The sequence below is a fragment of the Dioscorea cayenensis genome, chromosome 5 (assembly GCF_009730915.1).
Source record: "Dioscorea cayenensis subsp. rotundata cultivar TDr96_F1 chromosome 5, TDr96_F1_v2_PseudoChromosome.rev07_lg8_w22 25.fasta, whole genome shotgun sequence".
NCBI classification, from domain to species: Eukaryota; Viridiplantae; Streptophyta; class Magnoliopsida; order Dioscoreales; family Dioscoreaceae; genus Dioscorea; species Dioscorea cayenensis.
In genome coordinates, this window is record NC_052475.1 from 19,824,002 (window position 1) to 19,841,546 (window position 17,545).

A 17,545-nucleotide genomic window follows, 5' to 3' on the forward strand; every position below is an offset into this window, starting at 1 on the left:
TTGGAAATAATGTGAAATTTTTACTATTCAAGTTTTTACTTTTTTTTTTGCAATGAAATTTGTTATATATCTTCAAACTTTGTTTCCTTTTTGTTCAAAATGACACTAGTATCACTACATCGATTTTTATTTTTAGAGACACATTTGTAGAGGGGTTTTTAAAAAAACTACTTGTATATTTAATTTTTTTATAAAACTATACAAGGGTAGAAAACCCCCTCTAATTTTCAATTAATAAAAAAAGCACTCACTCACACAAATTGAACACTCACTAATTAATATCCATCAGATCATCTCCACTCACTCACACTAACTTAAAAAAAATTCAATTAATGGTTCTCCCTCACAAAAATGAGAACGTTGAGGTCTCTGCTTCACCACCAATGCCACCTTCATCTATTCCAAGCGCGTCACCGTCGACGCCACCTTCATAACCATCTCTGCTTCAAGATCATTGAGGTCTCTGCCAAGCACGTCAATGTCCATCTCAAGATCACCGACTCCTACTGCTAGGTTCAATGAAAACCGATGATGGTTTCCATTTAGGGTTCTAATTTCAATCAATTTGTGATGATTTTCTTCTTTGGGTTGTAGCTATTGAAGGTCTTACACTACAATGTGTCAGTGTTGTTCTCAAAGGCTCTGGCCGACATTAGGGCACAAATTTGTTCGGGGTTTTGACATAACAGTGACGATCGCAAGAATCCAGCTAAAGCCACGCCGGTTCATCCTAGAAAGACTATCCAAGTTCATCTCTTTCTCTGGTTCTTTGATTTTGTCCCTAATTTTAGTGTGGTTTTGATTTTGTTGTTGAATGTGGTTTTGATTTTTGATTTTTATTTTTTGTTAATCTTCTTGTTCTTAGGTTTTATGATTTTTTGACTATTTTTATTTTGATTTTGATTTGGTTATTGAAGCTTGAATATGTATGATAAGAGCCTGTAAGTGTTTCTGAAAGTAATTATATCTTGCTATTTTTTTTTTTAATTTATGGGATTGAACAGTTGAGGTGTGAGGAGGAAACATTGCTTTAGTAATTGAGGTAGATGATCATTTGCAGGGTTCTGTTATTGGTGATCATTTTCTAGACTATGGTGATGTTGTTGTTATGACCGGATTAGTAGATGTGTAAGAAATATTCAGACTTCTTTTTATATAGTTATATAAAACTAATATTTTGTGCTTGTATAATTCTTTGAAACTTTTGATTGTTTTTCTTTCATATGTTTGAACTAGTTGTTGTTCTTCCAGAAACTAAAGAGAGTGAACTAATAGAAATGACATGATTGTGAAGTTATATGCTTGAGAAAAGTATCATCTAAAAATTATTTGATTAAGGTTATGTCAAAGTGTTTAGTGTTGTGTTTTTAGTGATTTTTCTGAAGATGGTTCAAAGTGTTGATGATATTGTTTGCAGGTTTTGTATAGTGATCCTACATTCTTGTGATTGTTGACCTGGCTGGCTTGTTAGTTTGATATTGAAGGCTGGATTTGTCATTGATGCTTCATTTTGTAACAAATGCGGAGAGACTATTTTTTTCATAGTTTAGTTTTCTTCTTACTCTTTAATAGCTAGCATCTTTTCAAATCTTGATTTAAAGTATCAAGATAGGATATAATTGCAAGCATATGGTGTATTACTTTGTGTGGCTTAACTTTTGAATTGCAAGGAAGGTATAAATTTTATTTGAAAGTGTGATAAATGGCCAATTTTCCTTTCAAACCCTTATTTTGTTTTTGGTAATACAGGCAATAAGGGATGGTGATGATGATGTTATAGCTGTTGGTGGTGATGGTACTCTTCATGAGGTAATTGCATTAAGCTTAAAGAAAGGAACTTGTGTGTTTTTGGGACTTAAATCATTTAATATTTATCGAAACAAAATTTGTTTAATATTTCACAAATGAGAAGCATGCTACCATAACCGCTTAATATTTAATGTACAGCTCGGGTAAGAGTGATGTGTTTGTGTGCCTGGAGAAGTAGTATTGCAGGATTATGGGACAACACAAGTAGAAGTTTCTGATAGAAATGGACATGGGGGGACTGCGATTGTCTTAGTTAGCTAGTTTTCTTCTTTGTAAAGATCAAATGGTATGATTATTTTGAAGGTAGTTGCCCTTAATGAACATCAGAGCCTATCCCTCTTGTATTTATTGTGGAGAAGTATGCTAGAAAGTAGAAACTGTTCTTGTTGAGAAATAACTGAGATGGGGCTGCCTCATCAATTTTCTTTCAATATTCTCGGTTAACAGTTTTAATTGATAAAGATAACAATTAAGTTTTTTATTGGTTGGTCTCAACATGGAAGTTCTGTGTTGAATCTAGGTTAGATGGCAGGTGGCCTGGGTAATTTTGTAGATGGCTCTGCAGTTCTTACTCAAAGGTACATAACTCGGGAATATTCGATTTCATATGAATATAGTTCAGTGATGCCTTATGTTTGAATTGTAGATTATCAAAAGCAAACTGTCCAATGCATTATATGTTCAATCAGTTCATTTGCACAATTTACAGGATTGAGATGAAACCCGGTGAAGGAACATTCATAAATAATGTTGGTTCATCAAAGCAAAAAAGATTTCATCCTTGGAATGAACTTTTACTTTTCATAGATTGTAAAATAAATCCTTTTCTAAAAATGCAACTTATGTCTGCAGGTTTTACAGGAAGACTTTACTAAATGTTGCATCCATTCGCAACTGAGTTCCTTTATAGAGAGCAAGAATTCCACAGGACATGAGTTCTAGGGTACAAAGGTGAGATGATATATGGGTGGCAATGCTGTTGAGTGTGTATCTTTATTGTGTTCTCTTCGAATCATATTTGTATCAATTCCTTTGGACATATATTGTCTTGACAAGCTTGTGCCAATTACACTTTTACCCATTTCTGTGGTGGTATTTTATTATTCTCCTGTAGAACTACGACTGGAAATTTGTTTCCCTAAAATGTGCATGGAGCACAAAACATATTGATCAAGAATTGCTTAATATCTTCTATTGTACATAGGCATGTTAGTAATTTTCAAGTAGTCTTAACTTGCATCTTTTCCTGTGCTAGTTGATGCAGCTGTTATTAGATTTAAACTTGAAGTTAATTTCACATTACTCACCAATAATATCCACCAAAAGCTTGTTTTCACTGGTGAGTTTGCAATTTAGATTGAGTTATTTATCATCTCAGTTAAATACTAAGATGATAGGATAAAAATAAGACACTTGAAAACCACATGGCACTTATTTTTGCCTAGATTTTAATTAGTGCTATTGTTTAAGTTTTCTTCTCAAATTAAAATGCATTCGATAAACATGAAAGTGGGTCAAACTTTAAGTTGTCATCTATGTGCTAATTAATTAATACATTGTTCTTCGGGATTTGGTGTATACATAATGAGTTTCATTTTTCTCCAATGTGATTTAAAGGTAAATCCCTGCTTAGTCTAGTGGCTTTCATGATGTTGTTGATTGTTAATGCTACTGATTGATAAAGATTTTTGGTTCTTTAAAGGTTCACCGTTATTGGCTTTTATGTTCTTATTTTGAATTGATTCTTGTTAGGCAATACAGCTGTGTATACACCTGTTTATCCATCTTTGTATATTTGCCATATTTGTATACCTGTGTTAAGAAATACAGTTGTGTATACAGCTGTCTATCCATCTTTGTATATATGCCATACTTGTATACTTGTGTATATACATATATATATATATATATATATATGCAACCTTGTTCTAATTGATAATGAGCTCATCTAATTCTAACATGGTATCAAGAGCCAAACCCTAATTTTTTCGAAGCCGCCGGCCGTGTCCGCCTCACAGCATTCCTCCGCGCGCCTGCACTTTACCGCACGCCTGGTCTCTTCCATATCTTCTCTCCACCGCGCGCCTGCGCCGGTCTGCGATCATCTCTCCTCTACCCGGTGACCCTCGTCGGTGCTTCCCCGGCGCACGATCTCCTCTTCACTGCGTTGGTGTTTCCCTTTTTCCTTGGTGTTGGCTTTCATGGCCTCTTCCCAAGTCTCCTACCTTAAGAAGTCCGATGTGATGCTTAATGGAAAGAATTATAAGGCGTGGTCCTCCACCCTTCGTGTGCTCCTCCGAGGCCTTAATCTTTGGGGTCATGTTGATGGTACCTGACCGGCTCCGGTTTCTTCTACTGCAGTCACCACAGGCTTCTCTCAGTCTACTATTACCAGTGTGTCTTTCTCCCCATCCCAGCACTTGGCCAAGTGGACTAAGGATGACTCTCGCACAATTGCTATTATTTGTCAATCGTGAGAACTTCCTATTCATTTGGCAGTCTGTGATTTTCCTACAGCCAAGGAGATCTAGGATCACTTGCGCACACTCTATCTTCCCTCTGGTCAGGTGTTGCGCTACTCCTTGCTACAGACTCTCACTGCCACCTACCAATGTGAGAGCTCTATCTAGGGCTTTTTCGCAACACTCAGTGATTTATGGCGTCAGTATGATGAGATGGCCCCATCTCCTTCTCCAACATGTGCCCAGTGTCTCTCCATTGCTCAAGACTGTAACCATCTCCGCATCTATGAGTTTCTTATGCGTCTTCGGCCTGAGTTCGAGGCAGTTCATGCTCAGCTTTTCCACCGGGTTACTCCTCCATCTGCTAGTGATACTTTGGCTTATAAGCTTGTTGAGAAGACTCTTCTTCGGTCCTTAAATATAGTTCCACCACCTGCTGCTCCCCGCTCTGTTCTTGTTGCTTCTCAACAGATTCCACTACCGACCACTGCTCCGTTGTTGTCTCCAGTACCTCCGTTGCTGTTGTCACCAGGTCTTGGTGCTCCCGTCCATCTTATTTCACAGCCTCCAGGATCGGGATCTAGTGTGCCACAGTGACGGTCTATATTTGCTACATCTTATAGAAAAGCCATATTTTTACTAATAAATAATTTATTCATTTATTATAATAGTTTATTTTTGTCCATTTTATTTAAATATTATCCGTATTTTTAGTCAATAAACTAAACTTTTCTTTTATTTTTCTCTCTAAACCAAAAGAGCAAAAACAATAACACATGATGAGTCATGTACACAAAAGCACCCATGTTATATTGCAAACAGCCGCTCTACATGGCATATCTATCGCACAACACTTTATATCCGACATCAATCGATAATATAAAATATTTTTAGACACAAAATAAGAAGAAAATAAAAACCCATCTTAATGGCCAAAACAGATAAATTGAAACACTATGAATATATTTTATCAAAAAAAAAAAAAAACACTATAAAATTACTGAGAGTATAAGGTGGTTATTGAAATTCACAGAGACAACTTAAAAAGCTTGGTAAAGAACCAACAAAAATACCGAAAATGCAGATAGGTAATGTCCAATTTATTCTTGAAGAAAACCTCTCAAGACAAATCATAAAGGAGTGTTTTTTTTGTTCTCATTTTACCCTACTAGCATTAAATAGAGATGGAAACCTAGCATCTAATACTTCCTGTATGCCAACTCTCGCACAACTTCTCCGAGTTCCTTGTCATTCTTAATGTAATTGATCCATCTCGCATTGTTCCCGACACGCTCCAGGCTTTGTTTCAGTGTTCGGGATATTGAAGGTTTGATTCTTGTCGAAAAGAATGCTTCAATTTCCTTGGCTTTCTCATCAGATGAAAACTGATACAAGGGCAGAGCAAGCTCAGTTTTAATACAAGGTTTCAAGGGAAGAGCGAGAATAATGTTAGACATACCGGTGATACGATAGAACTGACAAAACGAGTGATTAGAAAACCAGAACCCCATGTCTTTGAGATGAACTCCCAGTTTTCCTGCATTTCAATAAAAAAATCAGTGACTGTTATCGACATGTGAACATTTTTTTAAACATAATTTTGCTAGATCAAGAATTGCATAACATACCTTTAGCCAAATCCATGCGGTTTCCCGTCCTTTCCTACTAATTCCTCCGAGTCCATACACCACATCCTGACTCCGAACCTACAAACATCTCGACAAAGAGTTGGCCTCAGCTAAGAGAGAAAAAAAAAGTGTATCATGGGGAAAAATAATTCCAACTTATATTTACCGCAGGTGTCAAGATGAAATTCAGAACATCAAGAACAACAGCGGCGTCAGGGCAAGAAGACAAGCAACCTAAGAAAGTAAAATAAAAGAGACATCTCAATGCATAATGAGATTTCTAAACTTATAGGCAAGACGGATAAGAAGATGAAGAGGAAGCAATTTTGGCATACCTAGAATACGCACTTTCTCCTGGCTTAAGTCTGTCTCCTTGTAAACCCTCAGCAGAGAATCATATCCTGACTTATTGGTAGCAGTGACTGTTTGCATCACAGCAATATATGCAGGCTGCATCACAAATTACAGAATTCAGTAAAAAGGGAGTATGACTAAGTAGCTATTTGAAGTGATATGATGATTGTGAACTAGTAATGATAAAATTTTCAACCCTTCTTATATCCGGAGGCAGGAGTGGGGTATTTCTATCATCTAAGAAGGCAGTAAAACGCCTCACTGCCTCATGTAGAGTGCTTTCATGCCCAAGTTCAGCAAGAGCGGTCAATATCTCCCCTCGAAGCATGGCATCTAAGTGGCTCTCACCTTCCTTGGGGTCCCAGCCCAACTTCCTATTTAAAAAGGAAAAGAAAAATCAAGTGGAAGCTAAAGGTTATTTAAGTTGTCACTACACGATCACTTAGAGATGAAGCAATTATGTATTGTACATATGGCAAGCAAATGGAATGACCCTTTAAATTCAAGGTAAGGTAGATTGATTATGTTCCTAATATATCAGCATCTACCAGTAAAATTAAGACATGAATTGCGGCATGAACAAACCATAAAATTAAAATGTAAAAGCTAGACAAGTGCTCTTACTCTGCTGAAAACTGGAGAAGATTTATTAAGAACAGTTTGGTTTCATTTAATAATTCTGGAGTGGCCTCAGCTATCATATTTGCAAGCTTGTAACTCATCTGCCAAACCAAAAAGACAAAGGATACTTTTAGGGAAAATTTATTGGATGTAGAAGCAAATGCACGGGGACAAAACAAACCGAGATCATTTGTGAAACCACTGTATAACTGAGCTCTTCTCTATAAGCAGACATCAAAGAAATGAGGGAAGATGTTGTCTGCTTGCAAGCCATGCACAAGGCAAAAGAATCATCCAAAATACCTGCATTGAGAAGAATAATAAATTAGTTGTGAGTCTTGTGACCATGAAAAATAAATGAACGAGTTTATAGTAATACTACCAAATCTGTCAGTTTCAGAGAGTTGTTTTGCCTCTATGGCATATCTAAGTCCAGCAGTCAGCTGATCATCATATTGCACCCTATAGAAACCAGTTTGCTCAATGTTGACTTTGATCCAAGATTGGCCACCTTTCCTTTGGCCTCCCTGTTCCACTAAGGTATGACTAATATCCGAAGCATCTGAAAAGTCCAACTTGTCCAACTTCTTGATTTTTGTTTTCAATAGAAATTTTTTCTGAGCATCATACGATCCAAAACAAATAGTTATAGGAACCATCCACTGTCCATCGCCAGTTAATCCACTTGACAGAAACTGTGACTGCAATTGGGGAAAAAAACAACCTCAGATTAGACAACCTGACAGCAAACACTGTTAATAGTTTCAGGCAAGATATTATCTTGTCTTAATGAAGCCATGTCTGTAATTCATCAACTATTGCTAGCTTTGTCTATCTATAAGACAAAACAGAGACTGGAAGCCAATAGGGAATTTATCCTGCCTAACATTTAAGTTTATTAGGTCTGTGATCAATCCACTATCCCGCACAATTGTTCAACATGATCTGGCCTTCAATTATCACCTATCTCTAAATAATCACAAACAAATCTTTTTTTTTTTTTGGGTCCAGGAAAATGATTATGGCAAGCTAATTCCTAAGTTTTCCAGTTTTAACAGTTGACCTAATCAACAACCATCCTAAGCCTGTCCAAACTCCGAAGCAAAACAATGTTGAATGATGAAAAAATAGCACTGTGTCTAAAGGTGGAGAAATAAAATATTTTGTTAACAAACCTGCTCAAATTCCAGACTGTCGGCACTAACTTTTACAGAAACAACAGGATATCCTTTCTGCTTCGTCCATGAGTTCATTATCAAGTTGACAGGTTCACCCGATATCTCTTCAAGAGCAGCCCATAAGTCTTCAGTCTTTGCGTTTGACCATGCAAATCTTTTTATGTACAATGCCAATGATTTCTGATAAAAAACGAGAGACAATTTTCTTACTTTCATAAGTTGTCGCCTAACGATACTGTTCAGGAAAAAAGGAATTTAATCACCATAGGAAACCTTTAACGATACTGTTGGTGAATCAGCAAGTGTGACTAAGGAAATCTTTTTTTGAACATTTGTTTGGTAGGAATGGTTTTGTACAAGCTGTCACACGTTATCTTATTTAAAACTAATCAATTATTATAAACTTAACTTATTGCCTTTTTAGTTAAAAACTAATATTATTAATATTAATATGTTTAAAAATTTTAATTAATGAATATACATATATATATATATAATTAATTTTATAAAAAAAATTGAACAGAATAACTCAAAGTTTTTGGATGGAAAGTTTGGCTAAGTCACCAACTAAAGAAGCCATGCCGCCTACCCTATGATGTTAAAAAACAAATATATTGACTTTACAATTAAAGATTATCCCCAGAAAGTATTTTCTCAATGATTGTCCGGTTCTTTCAACTAATCTTAAAATCATCAAGGAGGTATGTGCTTAATGACAATAAAGATAGGTTGTAGTATGCATGTCAAAACATATTTAATTGCGTGAAAGTGTCCATAGACATCATTATGGCAGTTCAAGACTGAATAAATATAAATTTTTTATTAAAAAAAAAAAAAATCAATTGGACATACAACCTGGAAAACATTTGCACCAAGATAACTTTGCAGCATTCGAATAACCGAGGCTCCCTTCATGTAGCTTATGGCGTCAAAAATTTCATCAATCTCATTGGCGTGATTTATGTCAACCTGAAGTTAAGCGAATTTTTTTTCCAAAAAACAATAGAACATAGTTGTATCAGCATTAAATGAACAAGTATAAGATAGGTGAAGGCGGAAAATGAAGAGTCAATTGTCCTCCTTAATCATTACGATATTTGACTGCAATAAATCAAACACTTTGTTATACAAGAAGGTAAAAAGTCATGGAAGAGTTTATGGCCAATAAAAACTTATATAGTGTGTCAAGGCTTTTGATTATCTAAAGCACTAAATAAATCAGCACACAAGAAATTTTACCTCAATAGGATGAGATTCAGCAAGTGCATCCAATCTAAGACCTCCAGTTGTCTCATCAAGAAACTGAGTCCAAATTTTCCACTCAGGAAATAATGAATCGGCAGATAGATAGCTCACCTACAGATAAAAAAAAATTTGAAAGAGAAATGGACATAAGTGTCCAGTTGAAACTATCTCTTTATAATCAGTAAAAAGAGAAAAAAAAAGGTTTGATTACCCAAGTTGCAAACCCCTCATTGAGCCACAAGTGAGTCCACCATTCCATTGTCACAAGATTTCCAAACCACTGGTGTGCCAGTTCATGTGCTACCACAGTTGCTACCTGAGCAAAGAAAAGCATAAAAATTAACTTCACAAAAAAAATATATATAATGTTATTACACATCAAATTAAGCTATCATTTATATAAATGATCAAGAATTATTAAATTTAAGAACTGAAAAATGAAAACAACTTGCAGAAAGAAAGCACATTTTAAAAGAAACTTTTGTTCAGCTTAATGTTAAGAAAATAAGGAAGTGAGGATCACCCGTTGCTTATTGGCAGCTGCTGAGTGATGCTCATCATATAGGAGAGCTGATTCTCGATAAGTAACCAAACCATAGTTTTCCATAGCACCCGCAGCAAAGTCAGGAATAGCAACCATATCCAACTTTGGAAGAGGGTATGGCTCATTGAAATATCTGTGTGAAATTAAATAATCAGTCAGTATACAACAATTATGCCAAGTAGGTGCATCTCAACTAACATAAGACCATTAAATCGCTAGAAGGATAAAATACAAAATCAGCATTCAGTTGCTACCAAAACAGTTATCTAAATATAAATAGCTTTCATAACTAAAAATTAAATAGTAAATTCTATTGGGAATATTTTAACAAAACAAGAATTGAACTTCCTCAGTGTAAAATATTATCAAAAACTAATGCAAAACATACTTCTTGTAAACATCCAACGTCTTCACAGCAACATCTAAAGCAAATTTCCCTTGATTGCTCTTCCCAACTTGACAGTAAACTCGCACTTTGATCCCTGAATAAACATGCTTGATTAGTTACAAACTTCTGTCTATCATCTTAAAGAAAGGAGAAGCAGAAGGGATGGTTTGAGAATAAATCATTGTGCTATACCATCAGTTGTTGAGCCTTCTACATAATCAAACAGGCCAATCACAATAGCCACCAAATATGTTGACATAATTGGAGATTCTTGGAAAGATAGCATCTTCAAAGATCCATCAATTTTCTCATCGATAACTGGCATATTGGACAGGGCTACTAACTCAGAGGGCACTTCCAAAGTTATCTTAAATGTAGCCTGATAAAGAACATGAGCAAAATAAATGGGTATTAGGTTGTAAAACCAAATAGGGTTACATATCACAAGAACAACAATAAACGAGCACATAACCAAATCTTTAAAAAAATTAATAATAATAATAATAATAATAATAATAATAATAATAATAATAATCATGGGGGCAAATCAACTATATGGTTCCCATCATGTTCAGTCTCACAAGCCTCATTCCCTTCATATTTCACGTCACTTTATATTGTAATAAAGCTTTACATGCATGGACATGAAATAAACACCATATAATCATATAAATTGAAGTTTTACAAAGTTTAAATTAACATTTTTGCCAAAAATAAAATAAAAAATTAAATGCCTCATTACCAGTGTAAAAACTGGATGCACATTGCGAAAGGATGAAACAAAAGGCATGAATGAATTAGGAGAATCAAGAAATCCCATATTTGAAAACTATTGTTGTTAAGGGTGCAAGACGCACCGTAGGGGCTAAGACCCTCATACAGCTCGAGGCGCAAGGCACAAAAACAACGCACACTTGATCGAAATTCTATTCTTAATAAACTAAGTTATTAGACTGTATTTATTCTTAATAGACTTATTACTTAATAGGACTTTTGAGATACCAATACCTAATAAATTGTGGTTCTTTTAAAGAAATTGTTACTATTTAAGACCTTAAATTTAAATAGAAAGATTTAAAGTAGGGTCTACTTTAACGTTTAACGCAAAAATAAATACAATTTTTAAAAAATAAAAAAAAACAAATAGTCTCTTCAATCAAGCGCGCCTTTTCAGCAATTGGCATACCCTACTAAGAGGCACTAAGGTGGTTTGGCACTGCACCTGGACGCCTAGTTAAAAAAACAAAAAAAACAAAAACAAATAGTCTCTTTAATCAAGAGCGTCTTTTCAGCTATTTGCGTACCCTACTAAGAGCACTAAGGTGGTTTGGCATTGCACTTGGACGCCTAGTTAAAAAACAACAAAAAAAGAACATATAGTCCCGTCAATCAGGCACGTCTTTTCAGCACTTAGCGTTCAGAAAGAGTCGCAAAAAAACGTGAAAAAACCTCACCTGGCTAGAGGCAGCTCACTTTAGACCCTAAAGAGGCACTAAGGAGGTTTGGTGCTGCACCTGGACACCTAGGTGTGCCTTCATAACACTGCTGAAAACCTAACTAAAACCCGTAAAGCATTTGCCCCCAGTCACTCAAGCACTCAGTGAAGCAAATATATTAATTTAAAAAAAAAAAACACTAAACTGCACATCACCAATTTGACTATGGACACTATCTACCAAATTTTATGATACAAACCACAACATCAAACTTACAGGCGTGAACAAATAAAATATGCATCCTAATACACCTAAACATAAAAGCCATATCTTTCATCATTCTTTCTCAATCAATGGTTGTCAAAACAAGATATTTTTTCCACAGGCCTTGATATATTTTCTATGAAACAGTCGCCCTTGAGAAAGTATAAGTACAATTCAATTGAATTTTCAAAAAACAAACAACTGCATAGACCCAAAGATAAACAATAAAACCTTGCATGCAGGTTCATCCCAGCAAGGAAAGCACCGGCGCGCATCCGCCGGTTCAAATTGAGTAACTGCCATGTTCTTCTTCTCCCCATTGTGCTCATAAACACTAAAGCAAGCATGGGAAACCAAACAAACATAGAGAAAAGGAAAAGGGGAAAAAAGAACCATCTTCACAAAAGAATCACTTAAAAAAAAAAAACAAATTTAATCACCTCCTATAAAACCCCTTCATCCGATCAGTAAGCGTTCCTTCAAAACCAAATGGCCAGAACACCAGTTCCAATCGGAAGAACCTCATCAAACTTAAGCACCAAGATCTCATCCCCTTCCACCAAGACGATCTCTGATGGCCGGAGCTCCTTGAACAACAAATCATAATAAAAAAAATAAATTTAAAAAACCCACCAAATAAAAATCCTAAAAATCCAAACTTTTTACGAGAATCATCATACATCAAGGGTTACCTTATCGAAATAATGGCTCTTGAACGATACGGAGCCATCTCGGACAGCGAGCTCCGCCGAATTGAGAACCAGGAAATGGGTAGGATCAATGACATCGATGGTGATCTGGACGGCACCCGTGAAGGTGCAGGCGGAGAGGTCGGGCTTGAATGAGAGGTCGTAGCGCCTCGGAACGGCAAACTTAGGAAGCCTAGCCTGTCCCTTGAACTGCTCCACGCTCTGCTGCGGCCCCTGCTCCATCGCCATCGCCATCGCCATCGCTGATATCTCTGAGTTGATGCAGAAGATGCATCCCTTCAGGCTTTCTTTCTTTATATATAAAGAGATTTATTCCTTATCTCTCTTTGACATTTAAAGTAATTTATTTATTTATTTGGATAAATGTGGATAAACCACCCCTTCATTCAACTTATTCAAGAAAAAAAAAACTAGTACAAAAGCAGAAGTAAAGTAAATCAGAAAAGCAAAGCATTTACCTGAGATAGAGGCCACAAAATATAAAAAAAAAAACTGAAAACAAAAGAAAAAAAACAAAAGACAGCATCAAAGGTTGACTATAGAGGTACTTGGTGAGCTACTTGGTCCTTCAGGAGCGAGGATAGGGATCACATGAAGTCAAGACTTCTTTTGATCGTTGGGAGTGACTCCTCGAGGCTGGCCTTGTGAGTATCCAACGCTTCATCTATCCAAGCAAATACGATGTGATCAATTTTACATACTGTCAAAATATAAGAAGATGCTATGCATAAGAAAATGCAATTGTTTCATTCAATCCAGATGTTCCACCAGATTGCACAAGAGATGAGATTTCACATGCCAAAAAAACTATCGGCTTCGCAAGCAGCCGAAGCGAACCAAACCTCCTCGAGGGTGACCGGTACATTTGGGATATTAAAAAGGGTAGAGTAGTGTGCCCATATTTCAACTATGTAAGTATAGTCCAGGAACAAATGTTGTGAAATCTCTACCGCTGTGTAGTAGAGAACACAGCTGGTTATGGAAATATGGTTGCAACCCTATTAGCTAGATTTTCTAAGATTAGCACCTCATTTTCTAAAACTAACTAAGAGAAAATCTTAATCTTGAGAGGGCAATCTTCTTTCCAGAAAGACTTGTGCAATGGACTTCTAAGGCCACCGTCATTTAGAAAGATCTAAAAGGACTTAACGGTAAAGTTTTTACTTTTCTCTCATCACCAGGTCTTAATGTCCACTCCCTCAATTATCTCTGACAAAAGACAACCTCAAAGGTCACAGAGCTGATCGTTGAGAGTAGTTTATGATAATGTGCAGAAATTAACTATAGTGAGGTAGTGGTTTTGCCATACATGGAAGAAGTTAGCTAGGCCACTCATCCCTCGGAGTTTTTCTTGTGTGGAATGAGGAAACAATGTTCGATAACCGAAACAGTTGTAGTTGAAGGAGATTACTGGTGAATAGCATAAATATTGATCCTTTGAGAACATCCACCACTATTTACCTAAAAGGGCGTAGTTAAAATCTTGTAAGTTTAAAACACTCCTGTCCCTTGATCTTTTGCCTTATGTGACCAAGCGACAAGTCTACATTTCCAGTGGGTTGAATCCTTACCATTCCAAAGGAAATCCCGAGAATTTTGTCAATGTCCAAAATTATCCATTCTGGAAGCTCGAACACTAATATCCAATAAGTAGGGATAGAGGAGAGTACCGAGTTGATAAATTTTAGTCTGCCACCCATAGACATGTATCGGAGCTTCCAAGAGGCTAGGTGGGCCTTAACTGAATGGGTGAGTCTAAGCCAATCTTGGCAACGAGGGCTTCTTCCTAAGATGGGGATGCCGAGGTAAGTAACTGGGAGTTGGTCTACTATGCAATTAAGAGTGTGAATCTCTGTCAACTATAGTAAAACTCCATACATGGAGGAATAAAGGCAACTCTTGTGAAAGTTAATTGACAATCCAGAGATGCCTTCAAAGAGGTAAAGGATCAATTTAAAAATTCTAAAATCTTCTAGCCCTCTAGTCACGAACAACAATAGATCATCTGTATATTGTAGGTGGCACATTTTACCATAAGTTTCTAGAGGAACGCCAAGTAAAATACCATATGCCAAAGCATTGTTGAACATTGCACGAAGCACATCCATTACTAACACAAAAAGCAGAGGGGAAAGGGGGTCGCTATATCTGAGTCCTCATTGATATCAAATGTAACCCGTTGGTGAACCATTAATAAGATTCTAGCCTTGGAAGTAGATAGAATTACCCTAATCCATGCAATCCAGCAGTTGCCGAAACCATGAGCTTTGAGTGGGTCTTGTAGAAAATTCGAATCCACCATGGTTAAATTGACTTTGAAAACATGTCCTGTGAGGTTTACACTTTTGGATGTTGAAAATCAATTCCTCAATTGTGATGATGTTATTTGCTATACACCTGCCTTTTATGATGGCCGATTGTATAGGGTCTATAAGCATGTTAATCACTCCACTTAATCGGTTCATAATAATCTTTCAGATGATTTTAAGGGAGGAATTAATCAAGCTGATAGGTTGAAAATCTGCTATCTCCATTACATCAGACTTCTTAGAGATCAAAACAATATTTGCCCTGTTTATACGCTCTAGATTGGCCCTTCTAGAGTGAAAATCCAAACATAGTCGAATAAGATCTACTTTAATGGTTGACTAATACTTCTGGAAGAAATATAGTGGGAATCCATCCTGACGTGGTGCTTTGTCTGCACCCAGGTAAAAGATGGCCTTCTTGATTTATGCGAGGGAAAATGGAGCTTCTACCATAGATAAGTCTAAAACTTTCCTTACGAGCAAATAGTCTTGACCAATTTATTTGAAAACAGAAATCACACATAATTCTAGAAATATAGCGAAAGTAGTCTGTGAATGCTGCTCCAGTTGCAATATCTCCCTCAACCCAATCTTTCCCAAGAGGAGATGCGAGACATAAGATTGCAATTGCGACAACCATTAGCTACAGACATGGAAGAATCTTTTATTAGCATCCTCTTTGAGCCAAGTAATCCTAGAATGTTGCTTCCAATACAGTTCTTCTTGATGGAGAATAGAGACAAGGTTAGAGTGGAGACCTTCTTCCTTTGCCAATTCCTCAGAGGTTGATAGTCTCACTTCGTTCAAAATGTCATAAGAGTTAAGTTCAAAAAGTAGAGAATTTTTTAGCTGGGTAATAGAGCCCAAAACATCTTTTGCCCATGTGAGGAGCTTGTGCTTTAAGAATACAAGTTTTTTTAACTAAGATGGATGCCCCACAATGAGCAAAGATGGATAATTGCCACCAATCTTCTACAAGTATACTGAATCTTTTTATAGTTTCCTAGAAAGCCTCAAATATGAAAGGACGGGGGACCAGAACATGTGAGCACCGGCTTCAAGACAAATGGGGGCATGGTCTGAACCAAATCTTGGCAACGAAGTTTCTGGGTTGCCCTAAGAAACCTCGAACACCAATTATGAGATGTGAGGAAACAGTAGAGCCAGTCTCAGGTAGGGTCTAATTGGTTATTTATCCAGTGAACTTTCTACCCACAAGAAGGGGTTCAAAAAGATGCAAGTCTTGAGCTAAAAGGGAAGCATTGCGGATATCATCCATATTTGGTTGTCTCTTCTTTTTGTCTTCAAAAGGAAAAATATCACATCAAAGTCCCGCTCCCCTCTTAAGACCCAAGGAAGTAGGGAATGTCCATTGCTAATACGAATCTCATTCCAAAAATCAAACTTTAGGTTATGGTCATTTGGGTCATAGGTGGGCATGCAGAGCCAGGTGGGCTGATCAGGGCAAGAAAACTCCTTTGTAAGGCAGAAGTTCCCCTAAAAAATTCTCCTACCCATAGGTACTTAGCTATTCCAAACAATTAATATACCACCAGCGGACCCTTTAGCTGGGAGGTATATGAAGCTGTCAAGCTGACTACCTCCAATAAACCTCCAACATGCTTGGGTTATTACTTCAAGTTTTGTCTCCTATAGACCATAGAAGTCAAAACTATCCATGAAGTCAAAACTATCACACCTTGACCAGTGAACCCGAGACGCAACAACCGCCACGATGACCCGAGGAAAGATACCTCACCACTCTACTCTTGAGTCGCCGCAAGACTAACACAAATCATGGAATAAATAACACTGAACCAGAAAAAGGCTTATGTAGGAAGATATACAAAACCAAATGTACATTTAGGACGCAGAGGAAGCAACAACATCAAAACCTAATAATGGAATTCAATAAAGGTACAAGCCTCAAAATGCTACCAAGTTTCAAACAGCAAAAAGCAACATAAAAAAACATACAAATAGAGTGACAAATACACTAGGGGATCCATATCCTCATACAATGCAAAATGCTTAATAAGAAATATACATAAGACAGGAAAATAGCAAAATAACTAGAACAATGCCTAGAGCTCGCTGCACAGCCACACTACTGCCTACTAGAGCTTGGAAATCAGGGAGATGGTGAGTAACCTAAGTCACTCAGTGAATGGGTTAGCACAGCTTTAGCAGAATACTCGAATAATCCAAAGAATTTTCTTAAACAGCATATTGCACTAAAACATAAATTCTGACATTTCACGTAAGTGTGGATAAACACTAGATACAAGAATAAAATCAATAACCTCATAACATACCCATTTTCTATTAAATGAGGGTTTCAACAAAATTTAAAATCCACGGATGCATAAAACACGTTTCAATACCACTTATAAGATAAGCCTATCATTGAAACATTAGTTCATAAGGTATACAAGAGAATACCACTCAAAAGCCCAATTGCATGAAAACAAGGATTTTCTCAAGTATGAAAAGTTCAACTCGAAGGAATGAGTAATGGCCTAAAAACACTTCTAACTTAACCATCATTGTGGCTGGGTCGAGAACCTTCAAAGTATTCATAACCTTGATATTAGACC

The 17,545-nt window shown here is 36.6% G+C and overlaps 1 protein-coding gene and 1 long non-coding RNA gene across 4 annotated transcripts; one reads left to right on the forward strand and one right to left on the reverse strand.

The window, feature by feature from the left end:
- Nucleotides 1-324: 324 nt before the first annotated feature.
- LOC120260777 lies at nucleotides 325-3,084 on the forward strand. Of its 3 annotated transcripts, XR_005536491.1 has the most exons (6): nucleotides 325-513; nucleotides 595-747; nucleotides 1,750-1,809; nucleotides 2,330-2,387; nucleotides 2,519-2,535; nucleotides 2,662-3,084. It is a non-coding gene; the product is annotated as an uncharacterized LOC120260777 (long non-coding RNA). The 3 variants fall into 3 exon arrangements; XR_005536492.1 differs by lacking the exon at nucleotides 2,519-2,535 and having other exon boundaries at nucleotides 2,662-3,083; XR_005536490.1 differs by lacking the exons at nucleotides 2,330-2,387; nucleotides 2,519-2,535 and having other exon boundaries at nucleotides 2,662-3,077.
- Nucleotides 3,085-5,247: 2,163 nt separating this feature from the next.
- LOC120261390 (aminopeptidase M1-like) lies at nucleotides 5,248-12,911 on the reverse strand. Its single transcript, XM_039269266.1, is given in 20 exon segments — nucleotides 5,248-5,656; nucleotides 5,731-5,808; nucleotides 5,900-5,977; nucleotides 6,066-6,133; nucleotides 6,235-6,349; nucleotides 6,450-6,627; nucleotides 6,878-6,975; nucleotides 7,056-7,177; nucleotides 7,257-7,575; nucleotides 8,050-8,232; nucleotides 8,908-9,021; nucleotides 9,292-9,408; nucleotides 9,509-9,613; nucleotides 9,821-9,974; nucleotides 10,230-10,323; nucleotides 10,422-10,608; nucleotides 12,161-12,263; nucleotides 12,370-12,416; nucleotides 12,418-12,516; nucleotides 12,622-12,911. Coding segments are annotated over 20 exon segments (2,703 nt in total). The 5' UTR covers nucleotides 12,880-12,911; the 3' UTR covers nucleotides 5,248-5,470.
- Between the last annotated feature and the right edge of the window lie 4,634 nt (nucleotides 12,912-17,545).